This window comes from Fusarium flagelliforme (assembly GCF_020744385.1).
Source record: "Fusarium flagelliforme strain FIESC 12 MPI-CAGE-AA-0113 chromosome Unknown B0J16scaffold_8, whole genome shotgun sequence".
Lineage (NCBI taxonomy): Eukaryota > Fungi > Ascomycota > Sordariomycetes > Hypocreales > Nectriaceae > Fusarium > Fusarium flagelliforme.
The window spans coordinates 463,594-487,355 of record NW_025763510.1 but is presented as its reverse complement, the minus strand read 5'-3'; the positions used below and the strand labels follow the sequence as shown (position 1 = coordinate 487,355).

At 48.2% G+C, this 23,762-nt stretch overlaps 11 protein-coding genes across 11 annotated transcripts; 5 read left to right on the top strand and 6 right to left on the bottom strand.

Moving 5' to 3' along the window:
* Nucleotides 1-415: 415 nt before the first annotated feature.
* B0J16DRAFT_293373 (major facilitator superfamily domain-containing protein) lies at nt 416-2,653 on the top strand. The gene is made up of 3 exons (XM_046124365.1): nt 416-943; nt 989-1,092; nt 1,144-2,653. The coding sequence occupies exons 1-3, from the start codon at nt 722-724 to the stop codon at nt 2,291-2,293; spliced, it is 1,476 nt and encodes a 491-aa protein (XP_045977637.1). The 5' UTR covers nt 416-721; the 3' UTR covers nt 2,294-2,653.
* A 54-nt stretch (nt 2,654-2,707) lies between these two features.
* On the top strand, nt 2,708-4,572 carry B0J16DRAFT_349846 (uncharacterized protein). The gene is made up of 2 exons (XM_046128964.1): nt 2,708-4,052; nt 4,150-4,572. Exons 1-2 carry the CDS (start codon nt 2,793-2,795, stop codon nt 4,162-4,164), a joined length of 1,275 nt encoding a protein of 424 aa, XP_045977636.1. The 5' UTR covers nt 2,708-2,792; the 3' UTR covers nt 4,165-4,572.
* A 231-nt stretch (nt 4,573-4,803) lies between these two features.
* On the top strand, nt 4,804-5,912 carry B0J16DRAFT_349843 (uncharacterized protein). Its single transcript, XM_046128963.1, has 3 exons — nt 4,804-4,990; nt 5,039-5,508; nt 5,558-5,912. The coding sequence occupies exons 1-3, from the start codon at nt 4,878-4,880 to the stop codon at nt 5,845-5,847; spliced, it is 873 nt and encodes a 290-aa protein (XP_045977635.1). The 5' UTR covers nt 4,804-4,877; the 3' UTR covers nt 5,848-5,912.
* A 215-nt stretch (nt 5,913-6,127) lies between these two features.
* On the bottom strand, nt 6,128-7,852 carry B0J16DRAFT_389177 (general substrate transporter; the record flags this gene model as incomplete). The annotated part of the gene is made up of 3 exons (XM_046131798.1): nt 6,128-6,316; nt 6,370-7,584; nt 7,634-7,852. 3 exons carry the CDS (start codon nt 7,850-7,852, stop codon nt 6,128-6,130), a joined length of 1,623 nt encoding a protein of 540 aa, XP_045977634.1.
* A 239-nt stretch (nt 7,853-8,091) lies between these two features.
* On the bottom strand, nt 8,092-9,104 carry B0J16DRAFT_188573 (uncharacterized protein). Its single transcript, XM_046122755.1, has one exon. It carries the CDS (start codon nt 8,907-8,909, stop codon nt 8,244-8,246), a length of 666 nt encoding a protein of 221 aa, XP_045977633.1. The 5' UTR covers nt 8,910-9,104; the 3' UTR covers nt 8,092-8,243.
* A 1,125-nt stretch (nt 9,105-10,229) lies between these two features.
* B0J16DRAFT_188585 (Zinc/iron permease) lies at nt 10,230-11,652 on the bottom strand. The gene has a single exon (XM_046122756.1). The coding sequence runs from the start codon at nt 11,454-11,456 to the stop codon at nt 10,383-10,385; it is 1,074 nt and encodes a 357-aa protein (XP_045977632.1). The 5' UTR covers nt 11,457-11,652; the 3' UTR covers nt 10,230-10,382.
* Nucleotides 11,653-11,757: 105 nt separating this feature from the next.
* On the bottom strand, nt 11,758-13,087 carry B0J16DRAFT_349839 (arylamine N-acetyltransferase 4). Its single transcript, XM_046128962.1, has 2 exons — nt 12,663-13,087; nt 11,758-12,566 (listed from the first exon to the last, which is right to left on the bottom strand). The coding sequence occupies exons 1-2, from the start codon at nt 13,025-13,027 to the stop codon at nt 11,957-11,959; spliced, it is 975 nt and encodes a 324-aa protein (XP_045977631.1). The 5' UTR covers nt 13,028-13,087; the 3' UTR covers nt 11,758-11,956.
* Nucleotides 13,088-14,813, bottom strand: B0J16DRAFT_349838 (uncharacterized protein). The gene is made up of 3 exons (XM_046128961.1): nt 14,189-14,813; nt 13,498-14,135; nt 13,088-13,442 (listed from the first exon to the last, which is right to left on the bottom strand). The coding sequence occupies exons 1-3, from the start codon at nt 14,589-14,591 to the stop codon at nt 13,395-13,397; spliced, it is 1,089 nt and encodes a 362-aa protein (XP_045977630.1). The 5' UTR covers nt 14,592-14,813; the 3' UTR covers nt 13,088-13,394.
* Nucleotides 14,814-15,056: 243 nt separating this feature from the next.
* B0J16DRAFT_188537 (permease for cytosine/purines, uracil, thiamine, allantoin-domain-containing protein) lies at nt 15,057-17,463 on the top strand. The gene is made up of 5 exons (XM_046122754.1): nt 15,057-15,731; nt 15,806-16,286; nt 16,341-16,483; nt 16,548-16,618; nt 16,695-17,463. Exons 1-5 carry the CDS (start codon nt 15,289-15,291, stop codon nt 17,225-17,227), a joined length of 1,671 nt encoding a protein of 556 aa, XP_045977629.1. The 5' UTR covers nt 15,057-15,288; the 3' UTR covers nt 17,228-17,463.
* A 311-nt stretch (nt 17,464-17,774) lies between these two features.
* B0J16DRAFT_276378 (amino acid permease-domain-containing protein) lies at nt 17,775-20,349 on the bottom strand (the record flags this gene model as incomplete). The annotated part of the gene is made up of 5 exons (XM_046123742.1): nt 17,775-19,082; nt 19,190-19,291; nt 19,354-19,388; nt 19,443-20,078; nt 20,151-20,349. 5 exons carry the CDS (start codon nt 20,347-20,349, stop codon nt 17,775-17,777), a joined length of 2,280 nt encoding a protein of 759 aa, XP_045977628.1.
* Nucleotides 20,350-21,048: 699 nt separating this feature from the next.
* On the top strand, nt 21,049-23,514 carry B0J16DRAFT_389171 (uncharacterized protein; the record flags this gene model as incomplete). Its single annotated transcript, XM_046131797.1, has 6 exons — nt 21,049-21,142; nt 21,203-21,551; nt 21,632-22,073; nt 22,132-22,286; nt 22,342-22,674; nt 22,746-23,514. 6 exons carry the CDS (start codon nt 21,049-21,051, stop codon nt 23,512-23,514), a joined length of 2,142 nt encoding a protein of 713 aa, XP_045977627.1.
* Between the last annotated feature and the right edge of the window lie 248 nt (nt 23,515-23,762).

Sequence of the window (23,762 nt, the reverse complement as noted above, 5' to 3'; positions counted from 1 at the left end):
CTATTTAAGCTCCTATAGAAACACCAAAACCAAGGGTGTTTTATTTGTGAAGAGATACAATGAATTGCAAAGAGAAAAAAAGAAGCGCGTAGAGAAGGCTATAGATTTACATCCAAACTAGAACGAATAGATAGGTAATGTCTTCTGTGACCTAGACTACTGGCTTTCTTTGCTTGACGTGTTATTAAACTCTTGCACGTGACTGTAATTAAACTGTGGTAACTTTAATATACAAACGCCGCGTTTATGGCCAAGTTATGAGTGACTTCTGTCGGCAAGTACTATTATGAGAGTTGTTTGTCAAATAGCGGATAAAACAACCTCCGTGGACATTTGTTCCTCCGACAAATCAGGTCACTCCACTGTCATCATTTACAAATAGAAATACAAGCAGATAGCCTTAAAAACAAGCAGTCAAGGTTCTCCAAAGTCTTTTAACTGCATCAAGCAATTGCAAGCGTCTCAACCATGTTGCTCCCCCGCACTACAACGGCGGTCTTTTCTTCCTCCGCCACTAACCCACGACAGTATGAGGCGTCGAGGTCTGGATTGGATGGATGTAGCAAATGTTGATCTGGGGGAATCCGGGGCCCCAGGAAATCACACATGGACAAGCTCTTCTCCTACCCACAAGACTTGGCTATATAACATGCCATACCACTCGCTCTGTTCTTGGCTTCTTCAGAATCATCTCATCTCTATAACTTCTTGACACTTCATCATGACTGCCCATTCCAAGCGTGGAAGCATTGAGCAAAAGCCGGAAGACAACTTTGTCGAAATGTCTGTCGCTGATGGACCTGAGAAGCCTGGAGTCCTCGTCGATCCAGAGGCCGATTACTCTGGTGCGGTAAAGAAGACGGATCCAGCTGAGATCCGACTTGTTCGCAAGTTGGACTTTCGCATCATGCCTACTCTTTGGGCGATGTACTTCCTCAACTACGTGAGTTTGATCGTAATTGTTGGGAGACTATGCTGATGTTGATAGCTTGATCGAAATGCTATTGCCCAGGCGCGATTGAACGGTCTTGAAGATCATCTTGGTCTCAAGGGAACACAGTACAACACGTGTATCTCGATCCTTTTCGTCGGGTATGATGAATGTCTCTTCCTTTCGTTGCCAAGATGCTAACTTGTGGGAAGCTACTTACTCATGCAGATCCCATCCAACATGCTCATCTCGTCGAAACGCGTCCGTCCCTCGCTGTACATGTCGATCTGCATGATGGGCTGGGCTATCGTGTCAGCTTGCACCGCTCTTGTCAAAGACTACAAAGGCCTCGTCATCGTTCGATTCTTCCTCGGTGTCGCCGAAGCCCCCTTTTATCCCGGAGCCCTTTATCTACTGGCAATCTTCTACACAAGAAAGGAAATTGCTATGCGACTATCGATTTTATACTCTGGAAACATTTTCGCGACGTCGTTTTCGGGTTTGATCGCCGCGGCGACATTTAGCACGATTGATGGACACCACGGACTTAAAGGCTGGCAGTGGCTCTTTATCATTGAAGGTGTCCTGACCTTTGCAGTCGGTATTATCGGAATCTTCACTCTGGCTGACAGTCCTTTGACGACTCGTTGGTTGACTGAAGAAGAACGACAACTTGCACATGATAGAATGCTGCGGGATACTGTTGGTCTAGAGGAGAGCAAGGGAGCTCGAGCTGGATTCTTTCAAGCCATCCGTGATCCTCGACTGTGGCTCTTCTGCTTTATCCAGAACATGCATCTTTCTGCTTGCTCGTTCAACAACTTCTTCCCTACTGTTGTCGGCTCCCTCGGCTTCAACAGCACCATCACTCTAGTTCTAACTTGCCCGCCCTACCTCGTGTCCGGTTTCTTTGGATACCTCACAGGATGGTCATCCGGTCGCTTCAACGAGCGAACATGGCATATCACGGCCTGTATGGGAATGGCACTCGTCGGATACATCATCTCCTGTGTCACTCTCAACACGCCTGCCCGATACATTGCCTGTTTCCTGTTCGCTAGTGGCGCATATGCAGTCAACTCAATGATCCTTGGCTGGGTTTCCGCAACTCTTGGGTCAACAACTGAGAAGAAGTCGGTCAGCTTGTCAATCGTCAACGTCGTCGCCAACGCATCGTACATCTACACTGCGTATCTGTACCCCAAGTCTGACGGCCCACGATATCTGATTGGAATGGCAAGCAATGCTGGATTTGCAACTATGTGTATTGCGGGCGTTTGGGCTATGAAGGTGTGGCTTGTTAAGAGTAACAAGAAGCTTGATCGGGAAGGAAACACAAGTGCTACACGATACGCCTACTAGAGCCTGACTGTCAGACTATGATGATTGTATAAGATGATTGAGACGATTGGATTTGTAGCTTATGACTATTTTTGCTTTGCTTACTTTTATGCTGGGGTTCAGGATAAGGCTGAGTTTATGGCAGTGAGCTTTGGTGTTTGATGAGTAAAGTCATCCCGCTCGGATATATCCCACTAGGCGGTCCGAAGAATAACCAGGACACATAAGCTAGCTGACAAAATAACCCAGATACTACCAAGACAAAGCTCGTGGTGGACTGTTCAAATCTTTATGACATCTTTGACAATGTTGCGATTTTTCTTTGACCCACCTGCCCACCTGGGCCGAGTGGGATCGAAACATGATGAATTTCACAAAGGCGCAAATTTGACATCGACTAATACTGAAAACAATTTATGTAATTATTTAAATCTTCACCCAGGTGCTCTCATTCAATCATCCCAGCATATCTATTATATCCATTTAACACTTTCAAGAAAGCTCCAACTCGCGCTCCATCATGACTTCGACCACGACAATGTTAGACGACACACTGTCGTATCTCATCGATGATATGATAGAAACCAAGTCAAGCTCTCTTGTGCCACTCGAGAATTTTCAAAACTACAAGAATCATCTGAATCATCTCGAAACAGCTACCAAACTCGCTCTTCTCAAGGAGTGTCTTTGCGTTCGGTCACCAATACCACTCCTCCCAGACAATATCCTTCAAAACATTGAATCCATCCTTAGTCGCATGAGGGACCACAAGCTCCTTACACCACTGTCTTCTCTATCTCCAACCCGCACTATAAATCATGATAATTCCCGACAAACGAATATTCATCTATGGAGAGGTGACATCACAACTCTGACCAACATCACCGCTATTACAAACGCAGCCAACAGTCAAGGCCTAGGCTGTTTCCAACCTACACATCGCTGCATCGATAACATCATCCACTCAGAAGCTGGCCCTCGTCTTCGAGAAGAATGTTTCTGGCTTATGCAAGAGCGAGCGAAAGGCCTTGAGCCTGGTGATGTGCTCATTACGGGTGGTCATGCGCTTTATGCTTCGTCGGTTATACATACCGTTGGCCCACAGCTCAAGCGTGGTGCTTCGCCCACAGAAGCTCAGAGATCTCAGCTCAAGAAGTGCTATGGAAATATTTTTGAGGCTGTGGAGGGTTTACCGGCTAGTGAGGATGGGAGGAAGAGTGTTGCGTTGTGTTGTATCTCTACAGGTCTTTTTGCTTTTCCGGCTGATCAAGCTGCCGAGATTGCTGTGTCGACTGCTATGTCGTGGTTGCAAAGTCATCCCACTACCTCGATTACTGATATCGTCTTCAACACATTTACAGAATCGGACACCAATATCTACACAGCACTTCTAGGCCTCCCTTCGGCTAAGATCTCACCCGATATCCAATTTCCGCCACAAAGTTCGATCACTCTAGCCCGCGACTGGCTCCGCTCAGCAGACGCCGTCCTCGTAACCGCCGGTGCAGGTCTCTCAGCAGGAGACGGCCTAGATTACCACTCCAAATCTCTCTTCAAGCAACACTTCCCAGGCTTTCTCAAATTTGGTCTCACGTCGCTGTACAGTGTATTTGGATACGACGGCTGGCCTTCGGAGGAATATCGCTGGGGCTATTACTTTACACATCTGAACATGATAGCAAACTGGTCAAACACGCCTACCTATCAAACTCTTATTCCATGGTTGAAAGAGTTTGGACAAGATGCATTTGTTAGGACGTCGAATGCTGATGGTTTGTTCCTTGCGAATGGATGGTCAGAGTCGCAACTTTCTACACCTCAGGGATCATACGCGTATTTACAGTGTTTGAATAACTGCAAAGTTGATGCGACGGTACCTTCTGCACCTCTAGTCGCTGCCGCGATGCCATTTATCGACCCAGTCAGTCAAAAGTTAACTGACTCAAGCAAAATCCCAGTCTGCAGATTCTGCGGCTCCAAGATGAGTATTTGCGTCCGCGCAGGATCATGGTTCAATCCATCACCATACAAAACCGGCGAAACACAATGGAAGGCATGGATATCGAGGATTGCGAAAGAAAAGAAGAAGCTGGTTATTCTTGAACTCGGCGTCGGAATGAATACTCCCGGAGTATTAAGATGGCCAAATGAAGATCTCGTGGCAAGAAGTGGCGGAACGGTAAAGTTAATCCGTGTTGGTCTTGGCGCAGAGGCGATGGTTCCTTGGGAGCAAGAGGATCAAGGTCTGAGCACTTTTATACAAGGCGACATTCAGCGCGCCATACCACTGTTGTTAGAATAATCCGGAAATAGAAGAGTATTTATAGTGTCAATTTAGAAGCCATAGAATTATCGACGTCATTATCGGAGTATTCCAGCCCTATGTCAGTCATTTTTAATGTCACGCGTAAGAAAAGGAGGCGCATTGTCCGCCAAGCGTTGGTAGTGGATCTCACTTCCGGCGTGTCCGCGTGGCTGTACAGAATTATCTCCCATCTCCGCCTGACTAGTCTTTTTTATTTCTCCTACATCATCACTTTTCCACGATCGAAGCTCTCGACTTCTCGACAGGGTATCCTAAAGTGATGATTCTATTATAGCAAAAATGGGACTCGATGCCCTCACTAAGCTGGCTTACCATGCCGATCGGCTCGTTATAGCAAGCGATAAACTCGCTTCAAGAGGAGAGTCGGTCTACCAAAACCTCTCCAAAAAATGGTACCTCTATCCTTCCCAATAAATAATACAATAACTCATATATCTCAGGGAACACAGAAAAAGGCGTCAAGCAGAAGAAGCATGGCTCGCCGCCCACGCCGAAGAAATCCGCAAACGTAATGAATTCCTCTCTCTAATCTCCACCAAAATAACCGGCACATCATCTCAAGAAATGGCACCGTTAGTCTGCAACCCGTACGAGCGCAATCGCGCCGTCTTTCTCATCACAACGCCCATCTCATTCGGATTCGTTGAAGTTTCGCAGTCAAGTTACAAATTGCTCGCGAAACATGTTGGTATGAGTTTAAACAGTGTTAGTCATTGGGCTGTTTGTGTGATTGATCGTGCGCTGGGGGAGTGTTACTGTTATGATCTTATGAGTGATCGGCTGGAGTTGACCATGTTGGGGAGGAACTATTTTAGGGCGAATATTATTGAAGAGGAGTTTATCAAGACGTGGAGTTCTTGTTATTATATTGGTGAGACGACAAAGACTCATGATGAGATTCAAGAGATTGGTAAGTCAACCCACACTCTCACTAATTTCATCCATACTAACAACTACAGGTCATCGTCATATTGGAGAAAACCCTCGATACTCATTACTATCAAATAACTGTCAACATCTAGTCGACAGTCTTGTCAAAGAACTATGCGACGGAATGGTGATCAGTCAGGCGAAACTAGACGAGGAGTTATCTTTGATCTCACCCAAGATTGCACGAGATTTACTAGTAGGAAAGATCAGATCAAAGATGGATTCTGGGGGTGAGAGTGAGGATAGCGCTTCGATAAAAGAACATTTGGCCGCGTTTAAAAGGTTGAATTGGGTTGATAGAAAATTGTTAAAGTCATAGAGGCAGATGATACCCAGATCTGAGATAGATTATGAACTCATTAATAATATCACTTATATCATGATCATCACAGCACTCATATAAGATAGTTGGGTAACATGAATTAAATAGTCCTAAAGCCTAGGCGGCAACATGACAGGTCAAGCTTGTCTCATCACTAGACTACATAGGTCAATTTACAAAACCACCCCATGCAATCCAGCCGCTTAAATAAAGAGGGAACCAAAACCCAGCCTTCGCCAGGACCAGCTGAGCTCTTTCTTCGATAGCAAAAAAACATTTACTCGTTGTCGTGAACATCGACAACGGTCTTCTTCCACTGGCGGGCGGGAACCTTGCGCTTGAAGAGAATGTCGATCTCTCGGTAAGATCGGTTCTTCATCTCAGGAAGCCAGACGAAGGCCATGGCCAGACAGAAGGCACCGGTACCGGCCCAAACGTAACCACACTTGCCACCAAGGTTGGCGCCCTAGAAGATGAGTTAGTACTTGTGAAAGATGAGACTAAGTGAGGGGGACTTACAGTGGGGTTAAGCATCCAACTGGAGAGGAAGATACAGGGGATGTTGACAAGGTAGTAACATCCACGTCCGATACCAGTGGTAAGAGGTCGAAGACGAATGGAGGAGGTCTCTCCGATAATGACCCAAGAAGCGGGGGCAGGTCCAAGGGTGAAGAGGACGGAGACGATAAGACCGAGAGCAGCCTGGGTGTTGGAGTTGATGGTAGACTTGACATCACCAACAGTAGCGGCAATACCAAGGGCAACAAGGAGAACGGTGTTTCCAAGAGAACCCCAGAGATAAATGCTTCGGCGACCAAAGTAGGATGTCAAGATCCAAGAAAGCATGACGAAGACGGTCTGAAGAGCGGAGGTGATGAGACCCATGGCGAAAGCAGTCTTGACGGGCATACCGGCCTGCTCGAAGAAGAAGACGGCCTGGTTGGCAATCAGGTTACCAGTCAAGTTCTGGGCAGCGTAGACGCAGCACACAATGGCAGTTCGGTAAGCATCAGTGCCGCGGAACAGCTCGAGAAGACTGGGCTCCTTGATGGTCTTCTCGAGATCGATGGTACGCTTCATCATGGCAATGGCCTCGTGGGTGTTGTCAACCTGGGTAGATCGTCCAAGACGACGAACAGACTTGGCAGCTTCCTCAAGACGTCCCTTACGGACCAACCACCAAGGAGACTCGGGAGAGAGGTAGATGAGGATGGCGAGGGGAGTAGGGAACATCCACTGCAGAGCGATAGGAACTCGGAAAGCAGCCTGGTCGGACACCTCGTTGTAGTGATACGCGACAGCACCGACAATAATAGCACCGATGGCCCAGAACATCTGAAGCATCTGTGTAGCGGGGGCACGCAGCTGCAGGGGCACGATCTCGGAACAGTAGGCGGGCGAGTTGGCGATGAAGATACCCCAAGGGATACCCTCGAGGAGCTGAGCGACCAGCATGACGGCTAGGGAGTCGGCGAAGTAGAAGATGAAGATGAAGGCATTGAGGACCATGAGACCGCCGATGGTGGCCCAGCGGTATCCGACGCGAGAAGTAATGGGACCGGCGATGGTGACGCCGACGAGAGCACCGATGGGACCACCGACTTGGAGAGCGGATTGCCAGGAGGTTTCGATGACGTATTTCTCCTTTGCTGTACTCCAGATACCGTATCTGTCGGCGAAAGCGGGGAGGGCGATGAAGTTACCGATGAGGAAGACACAGTAAGCCTCCATGATCTGCACGGTATTAGCAAGAGTCGCATGTCGACAGAATTGGGGGACTTACAATTGTGCAGGACATGTTGAAAGCCCAGAGAGAAGCAGCAGGGTAAGCTCTAACGGCCTCGAGAACAGTCATGTTATGCTCCAGGTTCTCAGCGTCGATAGCACCCTGCATATCGACGTTCATCTCCTTCTTGGCCTCGACATCGTAGGCGTGATCGATGTGGGCCTCGTCGGCCTTGGCCTCTGAGATGCCAGCCTTGTTGTCCATGGGGTTACTCATGATGAATGGAATTGAAGGATGAGAGGGACAGACGTGAAGAGGGAAATGCAACGGTGCGGACTGTAACAATTTATAAGAGTCCCTCATGCAATGCGGATCCCTAGAAAAAACATAAGTACCACTAAGCCCGGATGAATGAGACGTAACATTTTTGCTACCGACTGGGGTAAAGGTTAAGGGTTATTAGCTGAACTGGGATTAGCAAACTGGGGTATGCTAGAACGGTTTGATTTAGGCATCTGGGGTAAGGTTCCCTCGGGGCATTCAGTGTTAGACGCACCTATTAGGGGAGAGGTCTCTAACCAACAGTGAAGACGTCGACCAGTTAGAGGCTTGTGTTCCCCGCGAGAGGTTGCTCCCCCGCAGATGAAGCCCCGGATCAAGCACACCACTACGGCGCGACTCCGGTCGGGGTCAATGCCCGCCTTGGGTCGGATGCATCCTGATCGGTCTTGATTTCCCCGTTTAGCTTCTCCAATTTGTTGTGTTCTCGTGATATTGATGGCCGAGAGGGAACGGGAAGTGGACATGGCAAGGCGTCGGCTCGGCAAACAGTGGAAATGGAAAACATGGAGATGTCATATGACTCGGCTATCTCGGAATTACCCAGGTCTAGATTGAGTGAAATGGAATGTCGGGGTAAATTGGGTCGGTCAATCAATCTCCAGTGTATACGGTTATCAAGCTCATCTCTGGGGGACTGGAGAAAGCTGGGGAAAAAAAGAGCGGAGAGGCGACCCAATTGATCATCAACGGTTAAACGGCTTGCAAAATTGGAGGGTTGAACCCCATGGTCCAACAGAAACCTCTTGTCACCCCATTTTTCAGGTTGACCCACGTGAGACCAACAACACCCCTGGTCATATGAAAAGAGCGGGAGGAGAAGAGAGAGCAGTTGGTTGGTGAGGGGACATGTTGGTTGGAGAGACAGCCCAAAAACAGTCTGGACCAGAATCTGTAACATCAACTCTTCAAAGCCGCTCCAATCCTCTCCCTCTCCGCTTAAATTAGCGGCACGGATTAATGCACCAATCGGGTCTTTGGCCGCTACCGGCATTCCTTGCCGTTGATCCCTCGACAGTAATTAAAACATGCCTTTCCATTATTCCCATCAAACTCTCTGTTGTATTCGCGTGCCGTTTGAGGCGACGTGAACCTGATAGGAGCGTTTGAACGTGTCAACTGGACTGTCAACCAAAGAGCCGGGTAAATGCCTTGATTGAAATGGCGCTAGATGCTGACAGGATGATCGTTCAGCGGTCTAGCCGTTGAGCTCTAGACGAAGGATGGGGAAGCGGGTAGGGTTGTCCCCAGCTTTCGTGTGAAAAGCAGGCCGAAAGGTTCATGACCACGTGTGAGTGTCGCATTAGTGAGATTTTACTTTTTTTTTAGTCTCGTCTGGATGTGATCTGGATGGAATCTGGACTGTCTTGGAGTCTTGGTGCAGATGGATCGGCTTGGTATTGCTACCCTGAAGTGCAACCGTGTCTGGGCATGCCCACGTTTTCTGTGTTCCAGGAGCTCCCCATTTCCCTTCATTGTTCCCAACTTTCTTGCTTCAAGCAATTCTTGTGCTAGAAATCAGCTTTCTGCAATTTTTTCTGTATCTTTATGGCCATTTTGTGGCCAAATTGCATGCTTTGACAACGTGGACTCGGCCCAACGAGAAGTGATGGTTGACACGACGCGTCGCAATCACAAAAGAAGATGGTATTCGTTCACACAATCGCCACGCATATGAACCCATCTACCGATTCCCGATACTAAAATCCGCAATCTCCTCGCCTTTGAAACACCTTCGTCTCAACACGAATACAACAGCCGTGGCTTCCTCCTACGAGGTATCCTGGCCTAGCCAAAAGAAGATGTCATGAACAAGCTTCCCTATGTCTTCAGTACTTCCAATGAGCTCCAAGTACAGAACGACGAAACTGTCGCCGGTATAAAATTGGCTAGTGAAATGCTCGGAAAGCGTCAGCGGCGTCGCGCTCTTCAGATTTACGACAACTAAGATCGCAGATGAATAGCTCGTATTATTGCTGTCTTGGACGCTAATAACATTTACCAGACCTTACTTCGCTGGCGTTAGACAATTTCGTCACTGCCGTATCTGCGCTCGACGCCCGTCGGGTTTCGCGCGCATCTGACTCGCCTCGGTCTTTGTTACCCCGAATCGCCGGCCCTACAAGCGCCACGAGACGCGACATGTTTGAGGGGTAGAACATTCCAAAGTTTGGCCTCTTGTGTTCGATGCCTACAAGTCCTGGTGGCTTGACAATGTACGCGCTACTATGCCACCGCGATATTGGCTTCGAGTCATACTGCGCCAGTTTGTCGCAATTCAAGATGGCCACGGGTGTATGTGCTTGATAGCACCAGGTAAATGACGCGGTCTATTCTGGTGAAAACTTATGCGACAAGACTGTCCTTGTTAAAATTGACCAAACTCCATTAATTTGTCCTCCGACGCGTTCCACGTATGTATCCACCCCCGGTTCTGGATGAAGTAGCGCCCTATAGCGATCCGAACTCAGGCCCACTTTCCAAGCAATGCCATAATCGCTGTGCCGAGATATAACGAGACAAGCATAAAAGCTAGCCTCTTCTTGTCATTTGTTCTTTGAGGATTAAAGATGAAATCGCGAGCCAGCATCTCTACAAACCCGGTATAGATCAAGATGCCTGCAGAGATAGAGTCAAGCACACCAGAGACAACGTTGGCCGTAAACGAACCACTGTTATAAGTCGTCCTGACTCCAAGTCCAATCGCGATTGCAATGGGTGTTGTAAGACCATACGCCAGGCAGAGCGCCCATGGCATCCAACGGAGGCGATGAGGAAAAGGTATGACGCTCAGACGAGCGCCAATGCCGAGACCTTCAAAGGATTGATGGAATACGAGAACCGGATATAACGTGCTGAACTCCTTGCCCACCACGCCGAGGTTTAGCCCGATTATAACGCTGTGGAATAGGACGCCGAACTCCAGTATTAGAAAGGCTGCGATTTGTTGTTTGAAGGATGACATAGCTTCGTCCGAGTCGCTGTCCAGATTCTTAAGTTCTTCGATGTCATCAAATGACGCTCCGTCGCTTTTCTTGCTCGGTAGCTGATTAATCGGATCCTCTTGCCCGTGTTGACTCGTGATTGTTCCCTCAACATTGACTTCATTCGATCCATATCTCGTACTGACATAATACTCCGCCGCAAAGTCCATCAAAAAGATAATCATCGCGGAAGTAAGAGCCAACGCAGGCGGCCAGCTATACTCCGCCCAACCACCCGTCATACCAACACAACTCGCTGGGCCGATTTCATCATAGGCTGGATCGAGGAGATGGATAAATGCTGTCGCGATAATGACTCCGGAACCGAAGTACCTGGCGAAGAGGTATATGTAGAGAGGAATCCTGAGGCGTCGAATTCTTGTTGCTAGGACGGGAAAGAATGTGACTGCCGTCGATACTACGAGTATGACAAAGAGAGCTGAGATTCGAACGCCTATATGACCATCGTAGTCGTTCTTGCTGGCGTTGAGATAGCAGATGACGTCACGAGCATCTGTATCGTCGAGGTTGACGTTGTGAGGGTTGAAAGAAGACATGGTGGATGAACTCAAGATGTGTTACAAACTGGATTGCTTCCTTTACTTTGCCCTGGCGCCCAGCATATTTAACCTTCCCGAGTAACATCTTCCACATAAGTGAGAATCTTTCTCAATATCCATAGAGGTGGCCGAGTCTTCCGAGCGCGATAGATGACTCGAAGTAAAAGAGCCTATTGGAATACATGGAATATACCGTGATGCCACTACGCGATTTTGTAACGGCTCTTATATGTACAAAACACGGAAAAACGGCATATAACACGCGAGATAGATCGGAAGTCGGCCTGAGTACCTTGATGGTTAAGCTATTGGTATATTTTAAGCCTCGTCTAGGCCGAGTTCAGTAAGCGCCTTTGAGACTACATTCAAGCTCGTACTTCCGTTCGGCATGGGACAATATCGTTCAGTACAACACGTTTGGATATCTAGATAAATAGCCAAATCGGTCTGTTTAACAGAAAGTCCCCGATTGTTTAAGATCTGGCTCTGATGACGATCTATCGTTGTGTTCGGCCGGCAGTGCCGTCTAGTTCCGACACGTAGCCGAGAATACCCCCCTTTTCTTCATTGGTGAGGAATAACTGAAAATACTTCTCAAGGACTTCTATGCGCTCCTGTTCCGTATCACATGTCGCGATGATCTTCGTCTTTCCGCCCAAGTTCTCTTTAACAACCCCATTCACGAGCATTCTCTTTCCATAAATCTCCGTTTCTCCTTCAAAGCTTGCATCACTCTCCACCGGACGTTGCAAGAATTTGATAGTCAAGACGTTCCTCCTCTGGTGGCTATCTGGATGAGAGTTGATCCACCAGTTGACAACATCCCAATCCAGCGCGAAGAACTCGACACCTGGAAATGAATAGAAAGAGTTCCATTCACTGTCCTGGCTGTTTCGATACTGATAGATCCAGAGTTTGGTCTCTTCTGTTCTGTGGACTTGATGAGGGACCCAATCCCTCTTAAGTTGGATTTGTTGGGTTCCCATATTCTTGTGGACTAAACCGTCGATTAGTGGCATTGGGATTGTGGCACCGTCACCTCCGAAGGCCACATCGGAATGGTATTTGCTGCCATCTGGGAAGGTGATGATATTCACGATATGGTTCCTGATCGTTTAGTTAGCTTTTGTGCTATGATGTTTGCAGAGTAAATGACTCTTCCATCCACTCCCAATCTGTAAGATAGAGTAGATTGCAACATACCAACCCGGATAGTCTCCCCTCGGAACACCCTCCAGTCTTCCTCGTGTTCGGACTCCAGCAGTATATGCATCGAAACCTATAGCCCGAAGAACATGATTGTATAGAATGGCGATTTCCATACAGAAACCGCCACGGCCACGGTTATCTGTCACCATTTTACGAAAAAGATATTGAGGGTCGAGATCGATACAGTGACTCGCATTGTAGTGAAGAGATAGGTTTTCGTACGGGAAAGTGGCGAGTGAGTGGGTGTGCAAAGCTTTTAGAAACATCAAAGAAGGTTGAGGGTTTCTGCGGAGCGCATGGGGGAGATTGATGTGATTGAAGAACTGTGAAAGTTGCCCTTGATTATATGAGGAAGTCATTTTATCAAGGGCAAGCAATTATGAAGGGATTTGGCAACATTTGGCTTTTCTTAGGGGATTCTGTGCTTGTTTTGATCTTGAATTAACAGTGAGTCATTTCTGATCTTCCCGACTTAATGTCGTGCTTTTGCAACGCTAGGTACTTGCTAGGATGGTTTAAGACATCCTATTGGTTGCAAGGCCTTCTTAGAGCATGAGTCAAAACTCCTGCCCATGTCATCTTAGAAAGACGATCGATGATGATTAAATGGGTTTGAAAATTATGTGTACCACCAATGCTGCGCCTCAAGCATTAACCTGGTTAATAGCTAGCAAGTAGAGAATACGCCTAAGTGAATCGTAGCTTTGTACCCTGGAACTGTATTTCTCAATTCAACTTCCCCGTCTCTGCTAGCCTTAGTCGAGAGCTGCGCCACTATCAGGACAATTAATTTTAGTCCGGTGAAGTACATATAGTAGTTTAAACTTACCTGGCCACACGAAATAGGCTCATACAAAGGAGGATGATCTGCATCAGTACATGTCGGCACAACCTCGCAGACAGCATCTGGGTTAAAGCCTAGGAAGAATGGCATGGCGTAACGAGATTCTCTTTGCCGATTGTAAACACGATGGACGGTCGATTTGAAACGGTTGTTGGATAACCTCTGTAAGAAGTCACCTATGTTGATGACCAGAGTTCCCTCTATAGGTCGAGCGTCCAGCCACTCGTCATCCGCCGAAAGAACTTGCAGCCCACCAGACATATCCTGCCAGAGCAGAGTCACGCATTGAATGTCGGTGTGGGAGCCAATGCCAACGTCTATATCCTCAGTCTCGTCAGTTCCAGGGTAGTGAAGGTGCACTGCGTCAGCGCCAGGTGTTGTGATGATGCTGTCAAAGTAGTCCTCGGGTAGCTCAAGAGCAAGGGCAAAAAGACGAATCAGCTTGCGCGCCAACTCCAGCCGCTTTTGATAGAACTTGGTGAGGATAGGGCGGAATTTTGGGAGATGGCTTGTCCCATTCCAAACATAATCTATGGAATCAAAGTTGGAATTAATGTCATCCGCACAATCATGACTTGTGTCGATGCGAGTGTCATATCGCATGGAGAAAGTTTCTTTGTTATCTGTAAGATGTAGTAAGTAACCGGAAAAGATAAATGAATTTGGTTTCCTTTACCTTTGGTTTCGTTATTATTGATTTGTGTGCTTCCAACACCGTGGTAACCACAGAACTTCCCCGCCTTTGTGAAAGCGACCCGATCCTTGTCTTCTTGCGGCTGGTTAAAGAAATCCTTGATCTGTTCGAGAGCCTCCTCGATCAAGTCCTGTGGAATGCCGTGATGAGAAACGTAGAAAAACCCCGTATTCTCAGCCGCCGCTTTGATCTTGATGGCGAGAGCTTTGCGCGCTGTCGCGTCGCCATCCAGGGTACTTAAGTCAATGATGGGCATCTCATCGAGAGTTGGAGTACGTGGCTTGCCGCAGCGCACGCGACGGGAGACAGGCCCATCTGGTGTTAACAGCTGTACTGTTGTGAACTCGGCAGTTGGAGCTGCAGTCTCAACTGTTGTAGTAGCCATGGTTGCTAATCTCAGTTGGTAGAAATGTTGTAGTCTTTGGTACGATTATGATGCGGTAATATTGTTGATGTCGTGGTTGCTACAGATGATGGTCTACAGTAGAGATGGATAGTGGGGAGAGTTGCCCCGACAGCTGTTCTGTTGTATAGTAATTCTTGGAAAGTCCTTATGAATATCTACAATGGAAGTAATCGCTTAATATGGAATGGTAGGCAAAGTCTGTGGAACCACGGAGCCGTGCGAGCCGAGGAGGACTTGATGGTACCTCTTAAACAGACTCAGGCCGGAGATCGCCGGAGTTGAGGGGCTATCTCTTATCGGCGGAAGTTTACCTATCTTTGGCTACGCGGGGATACTCCCTGAACCCATTTAGCGCAATCTACAATCTCCATCTAGATACTCGCTGCCAGACGAGATAACAGAGTTACTACCACTAACAAACCTGCTCATGTTGATAACGATCCACAAATATATTTTTTCTATCGTTACAACCCTGGCCAGGGCCATCGGGTATGGAACCCAATGCTGGAATATGTATTCTTATGGATCCGATCTTATCAATTCTGGAGTCCGGGGAATCAAGAGGTCATTTTCTTGTGGGTTCCAGCTTTGCCTCTGTATCTTATAAACATGAATTCTAGCCCGCACTATTCGCGGGACCGAGTTCGACCCAAGAGTTTCGTCTTGTAACTCAGCCATGACTTCTCTTGTCTCCAAGGTCCACAATCGCTTGCTTGTCAAGAAGCAATTAGCAGACGGGACTACCCAACCAGCCGACTTTCTCGACAATGATTCTATCCGGCCTACCCCTGTCAAGGACCGAACGTGGACTTCAATTACATACTCTGCTTTCTGGTTCGCTGCCACGGCAAATGTGAGCAACCTATACGCGGCTTCAACCGGCCAGTCCGCTGGTCTCAGTATGTGGGAAGCTCTGGGCTGCTCACTCGGTGGCCAGTTGCTCGCTGGTCTTCTTATGGCGCTGAATGGCCGCGCTGGTGCATTATACAGAATTCCGTTCCCCGTTGCTTGTAGGGCGAGCTTTGGGACATGGGGTGCGTTGTGGCCGACTTTTAATCGCGCCATCATGTCCATAGTCTGGAACGGAGTGACGTCTGTGCAGGGAGCGCAATGTTTATAGTAAGTTGGAATCTACTAACATTCTCACCAAGTCTGCGTTCTTGGACTTTTGCTAACAGTAACCTCTACTATAGTGTTTTTCTTCATGCTATCTTTCCTTCCATTGCCAACATTCCCGACATCATGGGTTCCAAGTCTGCCCTTAACTCGGCTCAAATGCTTTGCTTCTTTCTCTACTGGCTTATCAATTGCGCCTTCTTGTTCGTCCCTGTACCGCGCATGAGGAATCTAGTTCACATTAAAGTCGGTGTCTATTACGCGGCTACTATCGCATTCGTGGCGTGGACATTGTGCTTAGCTGGCAGTATCCACAAGACCGTATCGGAACCTGCCACCGTCCACGGTTCGGAAAAGTCATGGATGATCCTCAAGTTCTTCTTCTTGGGGCTTGCTAGTTGCGGTACCTTTATTACGAATGCATCTGACCTGCAACGATATGCCTCGAAACCCAATGATGTTATTGCTGGTCAGATATTCAGCTTCCCGATGTCTAACTTCTTGGTTGGAATCTTTGGCAACTTGATTGCGGCTGCAAGTAAGAGTATCTTTGGCGAGGTCAGTACAAATACTATTGAGGGAAGATTTCGTGGCTAACTCTTGTGCTCTCAGGTCATCTGGAATCCTCTCACAACACTCGACATGCTGATGGAGGGTGACCGTTATACATCTGCTAATCGAGCGGGGTGTGCCTTAATCTCATTCGCTTATGTCTACTCTACTGTCTTCTCGGCTATCTTCGAAAATTCTATCCCGTGAGTTTAGTCCTTTTACAAGGATGGTATTTATCAGTCGTTGCTGACATAATTACCCTCATAGTGCCGGAAATGATATCGCAGCTCTTATGCCCAAGTACATCACAGTGAAGCGTGGTTTCTTCATCTGCGCAGGTATGTATCCATCTGCTCTCTAGGCTAGAGAAGTAACGGTAACGAACTCGTCGCTGATAATATTTCTCCTTTTTAGTTGTTTCATACGCAATCTGCCCGTGGTACTTGCTCTCATCTGCATCTGTCTTTATCAACTTCCTGAGCTCCTACCAGATCTTCCTCAGCGCTATCACTGGTATCCTGATCTGCGACTACTACCTCTTAAGGCGCGGCCTTTTCGACATCCCCATGCTCTACTCCGGGCATAAGGATACTACCTACCACTTCTTCCATGGATTCAATCTTCGGGCTTTTTCAGTTTATTTAATCGCCATTGCACCCAACTTCTACGGATTCCTGTCCCAGATGGGTGTTCACGCACCGCTGGGAATCCAAAGATTCTACAGCGTCGCATATCCTATCGGACTATTCATAGCATTTGGTGGCTTCTGGTTGGTGAATGTGCTTTTCCCTGCTGAGAGTAGCCTCAAGCTCTCGGGATGGCATGAGCCTAAGGACTTTGTTGAAGATGACGATAATACTTTTGTTAACGTTGTTGTTGATTCATCTGGAGTCCAATCTGATCAGGAGAAGGGAAGCCATGGCGCGCTTACAATGAAGAAATATTAACAGCAGAATAATAATATATCCCATAGTATTAACCTAGAGCGTTAGGAGGAAATGTCTTAAAGTACTTACTATTATAGATAGCGTTAGTATTAATAAATTAATGTACAGGGTTGGAAATGTTTATCTGGGCTGGGTTGAGTAGTAGCTTTATGACTACATGGTGCTTATTGCCATTCAGCTTGGGACGATTCCAGAACCGTTAAGTAATATTTATCTTAAAAGTAACTTAAAAGCACCGCGATCAATAAGTGGAACAACATAAACGTGCTCCAGAGCCCGACTAACAATAAGATTCCTAATCCTGTTATGCAATATATCAATCTCGGACGAGTAGAACAATTTAAATCCCCTCTCCATGCCCTTGGATAGCTTCTAGCTTCCTCGAAGTCTGCCTCGCCCGGACGTGATGTATGAACGTCAGGTCCATGTAGCTCTTCCACGTGGTCCTAGGGTTCACGGACCATTGTGTATCAGTCAGTAGTTGTCATCAACAGTACGATAATTCCTTTCAGTGTGAGGTATTCCTCGAGGCCTGTGTGAAACCCTGTTACCACCCATTTTGACGATTCTGCACTGGACAAGATAGCGGATCAGACAGCGTCTCGTGTTCCTGGACTGGACCACCGTTCTGTGAGAATTCCGGGAAATCCGTATTCTCATACAAGTTGGCTGGCGGATCAGCTGGCCCTTGGAATCCATTACTGTTTCCATGCACCTGTGCCGCTACCGGCTGTGCTGGGGGTGCGACGTCATCTGTCATTTCAACCCTGTGGCAGAACAGTTGCTCTGTCTCAATGCCTTCCCAACCTCTGTAGATTGTTTCGTGACAAAGGACAAGCCCTCCGTGATGGCTCCCAGCAGAAGCCTCACCAGCAGGCAGATCACTGCCGCTACCAGACTTCTGCCGATATTCAACGTCCTCAGCCGGACTGAACTCGGGCTCACACAAGTAGATGAACTTGCTGCGACCGGTCTGGGACTTGTACCTGGCCACACCAATGAAGCCCAGAAACCAAAGTGCGGAGAATGCCAATACACACCACGAAATGAGTGGCACCGTCCACCAGGCGAGGGATCTGGCGCCGAAAACCTTTGATGGCGGGATCCAGCCCGTGATGATTGGGTAGAGATTCCCAACGAGGTAAAGGCAACCGCAAGAAATACTTAGCTTCGGATTCACAGACCCCTTTGTCATTTGGGCCCAGCTGCTTTTTACCGGCCCCTGATTTGGGACTTTACAGTGTCGAAGCGTCAAGGCTGGTTGGGTTGTAGGTGGACCCCGGAAATGTAGAATAAGGATGCCGAGGGCAAGGAAGACACCGAACCATGCCGATGTCAGATAGGCGATAAGTCCCGCAAGGAGGGAGTAAGCATTGCCTGCTGAGGTGTTCCACGTAGCCAGGATGAGAACAATGCAGCTGGTAAAGTGAAGTACAAGGGCGCCTACAGGCGTCTTCTCCCGGTGGTTTGAAGCGTTGAAGAACTTGAAGAGACGGACGCATGATTTCCGATTACCACCAACCTTCTGCGAGTTATATCGCCGCGTCTCGATGACGCCCTGGTGCCCGCTCTCGATGGCCTTGTTCTTCGATTTACGTTCTCCTCCTTCAAGCCACATGAGAAACCTGCCAAGACTCACATCTTTGTTCATCGCGAAAAAGCTGGTGAAAGGCAGGAAACCCTGCTTGGCAATCTCCTGCTTCATTCGTGCCGCCGTGTATGTCATAACAACAATGTTGCCAAATGACGAGATGGCTAGGAATGCACTAATGGCGCGCTTGATTTGGTGGCGCTTCGAATCGTCTTTGGCGTCGAAGATGATGTAGAAGAACTCCTGTGCCACATTTGAACCACTCTCGACACTCTCTTGAACATCAGTCGGCACGATTATCATCTGTGATGGACATGAATTAGTCGATGATGCCATGGAGAATCTGGAGACAGCCAGTCTCGACGCCTTACATAGCAGATGTTGACGGCCATGTACAATATCGACACCAGGCCGACACCCCACCACATGGATCGTGGGTACGTCTTTCTTGGTCGCTTGATCTCTCCCAGAACCTTTACCGGAGTTAGTCTCTTCTGGAATCCCGTGGGGTAGTCGCAGCTTGTAATCCACTCACATAATTTGGCTGATCGAACCCTGAAAATGCAAAGACTAGTTCGATTAGTTGGTGATAGTCCATGTGGTGAGACAAACTATACTACTTACTGATCGACAAGAATGCCTGTGCATGGGCTTTACCCCCACTTGCGGGGTTTGCAGTTGCGCTGTCTATATCGCCCTTTGGCAGCCCCCTCACCCCGGAGGGCCCTCCAGCAAACGCCCAAGTGGCAATGATCATGAAGATCAACATCAAGACCTTGACTATGGCAAGGAGATTGTTGAGCAGGATACCACCGCGACGAGAGAAAGCGTGGATCAAACATGGAAATATCGCGATGACGATGGCGATGCCGCGAATGCTGCCTTGGCTGAAATTACGAGCCTCCTTTTCCGGATTCGCAGCCTCCATGAGACGCAGGGCGCATTGAATACAATTGCCAGCCATGTTTCCGATGCAAATGAAGCTGATGCCATACAGGACACCGCTGAGCATCACTATGCCTTTCTTGTACCGGGGCCATGGGAAAACGTATTGGAGGTAATGGAGGTCGCCTCCTGATCGTGGGACGGACTGCTCGACACCGTCGATCACATATCGCGGTACATTCAGCCCATACTCAATATAGACATGAGCTCCAGTAAGAGCATAGATGCAGCCACAGAGCCAGAAGAGAATGGCGATGCCTGGACTTCGGACACCTTGCATCACTGTCTTGGGACTATCGAAGATTCCGGTTCCTGCTCAGCAGCCTTGGTTTAGCACTGTGCTTTGAGACCACATTGGTATCCATTAAAGTCCATGGAGAAAAATACCTATCATTCGATTGATAACTAGGCTCATGACATCGACATAAGTAAGTCGAAAGGGGTCTGTTGGAGCCTTCGTGACGATGCGGTTTGGGTTCATTGGCATGTTTATCAACGTCCCCACGAGCTTTCCCTCATTGGGGTTGACCTGTTTGAGAGGCTGAGGAGAGTGATCGCTACGCTCGGTAGACTGTGTGGTATCCATGGTTGGTCAAATTGAAGCGGATTTCAGCTAGTGGAAAGAATGAGATGCGGGACTTGAGCATTCAAGCCAAATCCTCTACAAGCATTCAGACTGCGAAGCTAGTTAGGTCCCTTCTCTCAGGGGACGCGTCACACAATAAATACTTGACATTGAGCTGAACAGGCCAAATGAGGCGCACACCACCAAAGTCTAGTCAGGCTTGGCATCAGCCTGTGTCACGCCCGGCAAGGGAGCGCTCGACACTCTCAAGCCTGAATGTCCGGTCTTGGCAGATGAGTAAAACGCCACCAGTTGCCTTGTTTCAACTACGAAGCTTACTGCGCCTGCGAGGAATGGAAAGTTTGTCTGTTTGTTGAGGTAAAAGTTGCGTAAGAGCGAGATGCATCGCCAGTGCGGCTGAACAGAGACATGCATGTGACTCTCTCACTAGTCTATCGGATACATCTTTGACCAGCCCTCATATTAGGATTAGAAAAGTACTGCCTGAAGAGTCTTGCGTTCCAGTAATGCAGCCACCACCTCTCGTGGTTCACTCCGAGCCATCCGCTATTCGCCTTGCCGCCAACCCCGCCCAGGGCTCTCATGAACTCTTGGTACATTAACGGGTACTCGACCACTCCCCGCATCCTCTTTGTTGACTGCCCCTGCAAGTTCACACAGGATCAACTGCACTGCCTCTACTATAACCATTGAGTCGGTATGGCTGGTGTTATTCAACTTGGCGACGCGATCAAGTTCGCGGAGCTTGCCAAGACCGTATGGGAGTTGGGATGGTCAAGGGAGCACAACGCAAGTTAGTTAACCCCCGCGTTCTTCCCGTCTCCATATCGTCGAACCAGCTGACCTCGATAAGGTAAGAACTATCGCGATTTTGGTGCCGATGTCAGTTCACTTCATTCAAGTCTAAAAGAGCTCGAAAGAGTCGTCCGAAGAGCCCAGGAGTCGTTCCGTAACCACGGAGCATTGGACAATGACAAACTCGGTGGTGACCGGAATACCTTATTCGAAATCATTGGAGATTATAATGCCACTCTGCGAGAGTGCCGTCAGCTCCTCAACGACAATCAGTTTTACGAAGAGACGACGGGTCCTATCAGGAACATTAGCTGGAATATTAACGTTATGCCTCAAGTTGAGCATCTAAGAGGCCGGATTCAGATGCACACCTCTCGCGTCCAACATATTCTGAAGCCTTTCCAGATGTGAGACTATCCACCTACTCACTATCGAGATCTAGCCATGATGATGATGATTCTTTTGCTAACTCATTCCGTTTCTACAGCGACTTGGTAACCAACATCCACAGAGACTTGGATCTGAGACTCCGGGCCATGCAAAGTGATATACAAGACGTTAAGAGGACCCTGGATTTGTTACTTAGAGAGCAAAATCCCGAACTGGCAAAGAAGGTCAAACAGGAACATGTGGAAAGGCCTTTCTCTGTCGAAATACCAGACTCGTTGCTGGGCAGGTTGAAGCAAATGTTAGAACGGCGTCAGTCCCTGAAGTTGTCGGATATGGCAGATTGTTTTCTTATTCATCTAAGACGGGCTACACTGCAAACTCAAATGGACCCAAGCAGCTTTGCCAGGCGCGCATCGGTGCCCAACTACTTACCGTTTGCTAAATGCCAAGTACTGATGAATAGGATGAAGGAACTTGATGAGCTACAGAACCCCCGGAGGTTGTCACACTGGCCTGGGTATCTTCGCAGTCTTGAGGGAGTAAGACTCTCATGCATCTTTGTCTATGGTCGGACGAATGAAGCTAATAACTATTTAGGAGTTGTCCGACAAATACTCCCTGGTCCAGAGTTTGATAATCGTACCTGGCACTTCACTTCTCACGAATGAGGTCCTCGCTTTTTGGCCAGAAGACGAACCCCAGGCGATGGAACCAGTAGCTCCGGCGGCAGGAATCACTTGTTTGTTTCAAGCGTGAGCTATCCATCTTTGCTATCGTCTCTGCACTGATACTGATCTGACGTCGTAGATCTTTGTGCACTCGGACGCCTGATATATCACGGCGTGAGATACAACTACTTCGATACCCGGAATCGGGTCACGACTTTAGAATTGTTGAGACGTTTGAGTCAAATTCCCTGCCACCGAGGAAAAGTCCAAAAGTTGTTGATTTCGACCTTGACTCCGCTGTCCTGATTCCGTCATATGCCGACCCGATGGACAGCAATGGGGAAACTCGGCCATTTGAGATCATAATAGAAGAGGATAAATTACAGCACAGCTATGTCTTTCTTTGTTTGCAGGATGTTCTGGCATTCCAGGCGGCTGTAACCGGCTTCAAGGTGGTGGATGGATACATGGAGTGAGTTTTATCTTTCCTACTGCCTGAGTGCTCAGAACATGGGTGCCTACAGACCTAGCTAATTCGCTTAGATCTCGCGCAATGGCAAGGTGTATGTTTAAAGAGAAAAAAGAAGGACCTCTCGAGAACGCAACTATACAACTATGGATACCAAGAGGATGGTTTAATACAGATGACTCGGCGTTAAAAGCACCAGCCGGTGAACAGCAAAGCCGCTCCGATAGCATTTCTTCACATCAGTCCATGGCCACGAATTCCCCTAGTACGAGCCACAATAGCCTAGGCTCTGAACACAACGTCCCTGTTAAGCTAGGTGGTAGTACCGTCGGTACAGGCCACGGCACAATTCGACGACCTCCTGGCACCCCTCTTCTGGTGTTGTTCACTAGGTCCGATGACCCTAAGTCCAGACGGTCAATCGTAGCCATTACCATCGATCAATATACTGAGAGACAAAGGGACAAATGCATGTGCCTGCGGCTTCCACACTGCCCTATCACCGCTGTAGGGAACAGCCATGCCGGAATCGATGCTCACAGATTTGATGGTGATAAGTGGGACCTTCTACGACTCGTGACATCGCGAGGCAACGAGGAGTACAGGTTGAATGGGGTTATTCGTGTCAGTATTTGGTTCCCTGAATTGGATCTTCGAAAGAAGTTTGGTGGCGAGAACTGCCTGTGTCCTACTGAAACAGAGGGCGAGCTCGATCTATGCCACATGCAGGGTCACCAGGGTCTGCTGGGGGTCGTCAGGGATGTCTACCGGAGGCTGCTGATACAATATCAAGAGCACACCAACAACAAGGTGCATGTGGTGAATAGTCCCCCCTATGGATGACGTCGTCATTAGGCGACGTTACCTGCTTTCCCTCTCATACCCTGAACGGGATCTCAGAGAGCTGGTACATTCCAGTTTGTGAAAATCCCAAAGAGGCCGTCGAGTTTTACTGAGGGAGTCGTGCAAACAACACTGGGCTAGGCTTCAATACAGACTGGTTGAACTTTGGAAGCCCCCTTCATGGTAGGTCGAGATACCACTACCATGGTACAAGTGCTAACCTTATCAACAGATCCTCTACCCTCGAT

Coding starts and splice junctions, on each gene's coding strand:
- B0J16DRAFT_293373 (XM_046124365.1), top strand. CDS start 722: ATGACTGCCCATTCCAAGCGTGGAAGCATTGAGCAAAAGCCGGAAGAC. Junction 944..988: donor CGATGTACTTCCTCAACTAC/GTGAGTTTGATC, acceptor TGATGTTGATAG/CTTGATCGAAATGCTATTGC. Junction 1,093..1,143: donor ATCTCGATCCTTTTCGTCGG/GTATGATGAATG, acceptor ACTTGTGGGAAG/CTACTTACTCATGCAGATCC.
- B0J16DRAFT_349846 (XM_046128964.1), top strand. CDS start 2,793: ATGACTTCGACCACGACAATGTTAGACGACACACTGTCGTATCTCATC.
- B0J16DRAFT_349843 (XM_046128963.1), top strand. CDS start 4,878: ATGGGACTCGATGCCCTCACTAAGCTGGCTTACCATGCCGATCGGCTC. Junction 4,991..5,038: donor CAAAACCTCTCCAAAAAATG/GTACCTCTATCC, acceptor CATATATCTCAG/GGAACACAGAAAAAGGCGTC. Junction 5,509..5,557: donor TGATGAGATTCAAGAGATTG/GTAAGTCAACCC, acceptor TAACAACTACAG/GTCATCGTCATATTGGAGAA.
- B0J16DRAFT_188573 (XM_046122755.1), bottom strand. CDS start 8,909: ATGCCGGTAGCGGCCAAAGACCCGATTGGTGCATTAATCCGTGCCGCT.
- B0J16DRAFT_188585 (XM_046122756.1), bottom strand. CDS start 11,456: ATGTCTTCTTTCAACCCTCACAACGTCAACCTCGACGATACAGATGCT.
- B0J16DRAFT_349839 (XM_046128962.1), bottom strand. CDS start 13,027: ATGACTTCCTCATATAATCAAGGGCAACTTTCACAGTTCTTCAATCAC. Junction 12,567..12,662: donor AGGGGAGACTATCCGGGTTG/GTATGTTGCAAT, acceptor CTAAACGATCAG/GAACCATATCGTGAATATCA.
- B0J16DRAFT_349838 (XM_046128961.1), bottom strand. CDS start 14,591: ATGGCTACTACAACAGTTGAGACTGCAGCTCCAACTGCCGAGTTCACA. Junction 14,136..14,188: donor CAATAATAACGAAACCAAAG/GTAAAGGAAACC, acceptor TACATCTTACAG/ATAACAAAGAAACTTTCTCC. Junction 13,443..13,497: donor AGCCTATTTCGTGTGGCCAG/GTAAGTTTAAAC, acceptor TTGTCCTGATAG/TGGCGCAGCTCTCGACTAAG.
- B0J16DRAFT_188537 (XM_046122754.1), top strand. CDS start 15,289: ATGACTTCTCTTGTCTCCAAGGTCCACAATCGCTTGCTTGTCAAGAAG. Junction 16,484..16,547: donor ATCTTCGAAAATTCTATCCC/GTGAGTTTAGTC, acceptor TTACCCTCATAG/TGCCGGAAATGATATCGCAG. Junction 16,619..16,694: donor TGGTTTCTTCATCTGCGCAG/GTATGTATCCAT, acceptor TCTCCTTTTTAG/TTGTTTCATACGCAATCTGC.